Source organism: Antrostomus carolinensis, unplaced genomic scaffold (genome assembly GCF_000700745.2).
Source record: "Antrostomus carolinensis isolate BGI_N321 unplaced genomic scaffold, ASM70074v2 scaffold13303, whole genome shotgun sequence".
Lineage (NCBI taxonomy): Eukaryota > Metazoa > Chordata > Aves > Caprimulgiformes > Caprimulgidae > Antrostomus > Antrostomus carolinensis.
Window position 1 is genome coordinate 5,335 of NW_010304543.1, and position 5,229 is coordinate 10,563.

At 56.4% G+C, this 5,229-nt stretch overlaps 1 protein-coding gene across 1 annotated transcript; it reads left to right on the forward strand.

Annotated features, from left to right (window-relative positions):
• Positions 1 to 395: 395 nt before the first annotated feature.
• LOC104522259 (receptor-type tyrosine-protein phosphatase U-like) lies at positions 396 to 4,466 on the forward strand (the record flags this gene model as incomplete). The annotated part of the gene is made up of 6 exons (XM_010164497.1): positions 396 to 667; positions 771 to 852; positions 1,534 to 1,649; positions 1,873 to 2,047; positions 2,700 to 2,993; positions 4,158 to 4,466. Coding segments are annotated over 6 exons (1,248 nt in total), but the record flags the coding sequence as incomplete, so codon positions are not given.
• Between the last annotated feature and the right edge of the window lie 763 nt (positions 4,467 to 5,229).

The following is a 5,229-nucleotide window of genomic DNA, read 5'->3' on the forward strand; positions in this document are numbered from 1 at the left end:
TCCTTCTTGGAGTCAGGGGCCCAACACTGAACCCAGCACTCGAGCTGTGGCCTCACCAGTGCCCAGTATCGACTCTGGTGTCCTGGGGGGACCAGCTCATCCTGGAGGCAGCGGGTCTGATCCTTCCCTCCTGTCCCAGAGACCAGGTCCCACTTTGGGACTGCTGCCCGTATAGGCATCCAACACTGACTCCATCCCAGGTCCTGGCTCCTGTCCTGCATGTCCCCATGGACTGGTATGGACTGGTACCCAATGGGACCTGAGCATCATTGCTGGGTCATGTGCATCTTTGCAGTCCTGCATCCTCCACCTTCTCCATCCCTGCTGACAAAGCTCTGGAGATACAGAGCAAGGGGATTACTCTGTGCTCTCCTCCCTTCTCCCTCCCGCCACAGGCTCCTACCTGATGGTGAACTCCTCACAGCACACCCCGGGCCAGAAAGCTCACCTGCTGTTCCAGGCACTGAGTGAGAATGACACCCACTGCCTCCAGTTCAGCTACTTCATGTACAGCCGGGATGGCCACAGCCCCGGCACCCTCAGCGCCTACGTCCGCGTGACGGGGGGTCCGGTGGGCAGCGCTGTCTGGAATGCTTCGGGCTCCCATGGCCGCCAGTGGCACCAGGCAGAGTTGGCGGTCAGCTTGTTCTGGCCCAACGAGTACCAGGTGAGCCCCTAGTAGACCCCCCACCTTGCATGGTGTAGACCCCCACCCCTTGCATGACCTGGACCACCTCAGCAATGGGTGACCCCTCTGCTTGGTGCTGCAGGTCCTCTTTGAGGCCGTGGTCTCCAGCGAGCGCAGGGGATATCTTGGCTTGGATGACATTTTGCTCTTGAATTATCCATGCTGTGAGTGTCAGGGGATGGGACCTGAGGGTGGGGGACCCTGAAGGATGGTGGGGGAGTGGGTGCTGCTGAGGTGGGCTGGGCAGCGGAGTTCAGAGCTGGTGCCCATTGGGATGGTCCTGGGGAGAACTTATGGACTAATGCCAAGGTGCAGTCTGGTGGCACCTGAGTGTCCTGTTGTCACTTGGGCTGATGGAGCTCCATCTCCTTGGGTACCTCCAGGACTCTTTTTTCCCTCTCTATCCCCATCACCAAGTTTTTGTAAAACCTTGGAGAAGTGCAGACTGAATGTATGACCTGAGCATCCCCATCAAGAGGGGCCACCCATGCTGGTGGGGACCTGAATTCCCAGCCTGTCCCAACACATTGGCTGTTGAGGATCACCAGCTATTTCTTCCAGGCTGGAGTAGGAGACTTGTCCCCTTCTATCAACCCCATAGGCTGCATCTGGTGGCAGGAGGGAAGGTCCATCCCTCCCTGGATGTATGGGGACAAATCCCTGACTCTGGGCTTGGGATCCTACCCAAGATCTTCACCATGGGCTTGCTGGGGTGGGATCCTGGCTGGGCTATGAGGATGGGGACTGAACTCTCTGGAGCTCATCTCCAGCCCCAGCATCCCAGCTGGGCTTTTGGGCTGTGATGGGATTTTTGCAGCAATGCCAATACTTGTGTCCCTCGGCAGCGAAAGCACCTCATTTCTCCCGCCTGGGTGACGTGGAGGTCAACGCGGGGCAGAATGCCACCTTCCAGTGCGTGGCTGCTGGCAAGGCTGCCGAGGCTGAGAGGTTCCTCATGCAGGTGAGCAATGGTGGTGGTGAAACTAGTATCTCCACCATCAACCTCATGCATCGCTTCTGCAACACCTCTGTGCCTCCCCTTTGCAAGAAGACACTGCTGGGCATGGGGGGGAGAAGGGCAACCCCCCTCTACTTTTAAGAAGATGTCATCTGGGGACACGTTTGGTGGCTCTGGATGTCACACCGTGGCTCCTGGTAACGTCTTGTCTCTCCCCATGGGGCAGAGGCAGAGCGGTGAGGTGGTCCCTGCTGCCTCTGTGAAGCACATCAGCCACCGGCGCTTCCTGGCCACCTTCCAGCTGGACGAGGTGTCCAAGGAGGAGCAGGATCTGTACCGCTGTGTCACCCAGTCCAGCCGTGGCTCTGGTGTCTCTAATTTTGCTGAGCTCCTTGTGAAAGGTGGGTGAGGTGCTGTTGCCCCCCGAGTTTCTGGGTCATGGATGGGCTGTTTCTGCTCCTCTGTTTGCAGAGGAAGAGGAAGGTGGGACGCTCAGGGTGGTGGGACGCTCAGGGTGGTGGGATCACAGTTTAATGCTGGCAATGAATCGTTACATACAGATGGTTTGAAATAGAACCAGGAAACTACCTTTCTGGGTGGCCTTAGATAATTTATTTTTGATTGCAGTAGGTGGGAGTTAATTAATTATGGTGGAACTGCACAGCACCATGCTGGGTAGTGTCTCTTATAAAGATAATTAAGGTTTGATCAGATGAAACCCTATTTTGGAGCCTGGCTAAAAGCAATGGAGGGTGTGTGCACGGGCTGAAGTTTAAAGAGTGGATGGTGCCCTCCCATCCTTTGGTGTCCATCCCCATGTCCTCTGGGTGGGGGACACAAGTTTGTCCCATGCCCTGCAGTCCCAAGGTGATGGGTTTGTTTGGGAAGAGGCATTGTGAATGTCCTGACTGTAGCTAGTGAAGAAAAATGAAATATAAATCAGTGGTGGTAGCTGTGGTTGTGCCAGTGCTGGCCTGGCTCCAGGGCTGGAGATGTTGTGGAGCTGCTTCTGGAAGGGGATGCTCCCCCTGCCCCTTCTCCACTCTCTTCCAGAGCCTCCCACACCCATTGCACCTCCCCAGCTGCTCCGGGCCGGCTCCACCTACCTCATCATCCAGCTCAACACCAACTCCATCATCGGCGACGGCCCCATCGTGCGCAAAGAGATCGAGTACCGCATGACCTCGGGGCCCTGGTCGGAGGTCCATGCTGTCAACATGCAGACCTACAAGCTCTGGCACCTGGATCCAGACACAGAGTATGAGATCAGTGTCCTGCTCACCCGGCCCGGCGAGGGGGGAACTGGCAAACCAGGACCACCCCTCATCAGCCGCACCAAGTGTGCAGGTGGGTCCCATGTTGCATCCTGGCCACCCTGGGTGGCCTTGAGCAAAGGTCCCCTGCCACCCCAGATGGCCTTGGACAAGGTCACCTGTCACCCTGAGCCCCAGGCAGGGTGTGTATCTGGGTCTGGATGGGTGCTGAGAGCATTTGTCACCAGAGTCCAGGAGCTTCAAGCATTGCTCCTCTGATAGATCAGCTTTTAATTGACTTTTTAGCGGCTGTGTGTGGCATCTCAGGAGGGATCGCTGATTAAACCCAGGATGTGATCATGGCTGGGGGGTAGATGGGTGTATGGGTGATGCTGGATCTTGAGCCCACACAATCAGCCCATGTGAGGAGCTGAACATCTGTCCAGCCTGAAAACGCCCTGATGGATGGTGGGGTTTTGCTGATCACAGTCAGCAGTAGCTGGGTGAGATCTCATTGCAGGAAGGCCCAGCAATGGGATACACGGGGTGAGCAGCTGCCACGTGGCTGGTTTCCATCCCTGGAGCTGGGCAGATGCTGTCAGGAGATGGCTGCTTCCCCTCCCACAGGGCTGCAGAGTCAGGGCATCCCCAGATCTCAGGACTGCTGTCCCTGAGAATGAGCCCTTTGGCTGTCCCAGTGAGGTTCCCATCTTGTTGCCTCCTCAGAAGGAGCTGTAGATAATTCTCCAGTGCCTGGTTTTCATAGAATAGTGGAATGGTTTGGGTTGGAAGGGACCTTAAAGTTCATCCAGTTCCAGCCCCCCTGCCATCAGCAGGGACACCTTCCACTAGACCAGGTTGCTCAAAGCCTCATCCAACCTGGCCTTACACAGAATCACGGACTGGTGGGGTCGGAAGGGACCTCAGGAGATCATCCAGTCCAACCCCCCTGCCAAAGCAGGGTCACCCAGAGCAGGTTGCACAGGAAAACATCCAGGTGGGTGTTGAACATCTCCAGAGATGGAGACTCCACACCCTCTCTGGGCAGCCTGTCCCAGGGCTCCATCACCCAAGTACTTTCCAACCAGTATGATTCTATCCTGTGCTGGGGCTGGTCCCAGTTTTGGGGTCAGGGTTGCTCTCCACACCCTCCCATCTCACTCCTACGCTGTAGAAGGGCTTTCCCTGGTAACACACACAAAGCCAGGAGATGTTTTGCTTCCATTGCTCATCTCTCCCCATCTCACTTCCCCCACAGAGCCCATGCGGGCCCCCAAAGGTCTGGCTTTCTCCGAAATCCAGTCCAGGCAGCTGACATTGCAGTGGGAGCCACTGGGCTACAACCTGACCCGTTGTCACACCTACACCGTCTCCCTCTGTTACCGCTATTTCGTGGGCACCGGCCACAACCAAACTTTCCGGGAGTGCGTGAAGATGGAGCGGAACATCAACAGCTACACCATCAAAAACCTGCTGCCCTACAAGAACATCCACGTCAAACTCATCCTCTCCAACCCTGAGGGTCGCAAAGAGGGCAAGGAGGTGGTATTCCAGACGGATGAAGATGGTGAGTCTGCTCAGGAGGTGCATCGTCCCCCAAAATAGGACTCTGTGGCACAGTGCATGTCCATGGCGTGGTGGGAATATCTCTTGTGGCCATTGGGCTAACAGGGAGGTGAAAGGCTGTTGTAGCCCCAGGGCTGTGCAAGGGGAGGCAGGAGAAAGGGACAATGATGGATGGTGGCCAGGGAAGGGAAATGCTGGGAGCAGGTTCTGGGGACAGGAGGACCAGATGGGGATGTCACTGCAGAAATGCTGCCCTTGTCCTTCAAGCGGGAGTGTTTCAGTCTGGCAGAGGCTGTGAGCGTTGACTGGTGCTGATCCCAGCACGAGTCCTCCTCATTCGTCCCTTAGCGTGAAACTGAAGCCCAGCAGCAATAACAATAACTAACAATTAAAACAATCAGTGCTTTGTGCTGGGGTCACATCTCTCATCTGCTCGGTCGCTGTTTAATCCACCATTGCTCCATTTCTGGGTGAGAGCTGTTAACTGGAGCCCAGTACAGCTTTGCTGGGCTTTCCCAGTGCTCCTCACCAGTTCAGCGTGCCCTTGGGTGGGTTCATGTGGTGCAGTCGAGCTCTGTGGATGAGTGTGTGTTGATAGGGGGTGTCTGGTGCTGGTTATTTGGCAGCAACATTGCTCCTGAACAGCTGAGCTGTTTCTCTTCTCCCCATCCTGGCCATGCCCTGGGGTTGGGTCCCCGCTGCCATCACCTGAGTGGGGCTGATGTCCTCGCTGGAGGCTCCAGCGTTGCTCCAGGGCTCCTGGC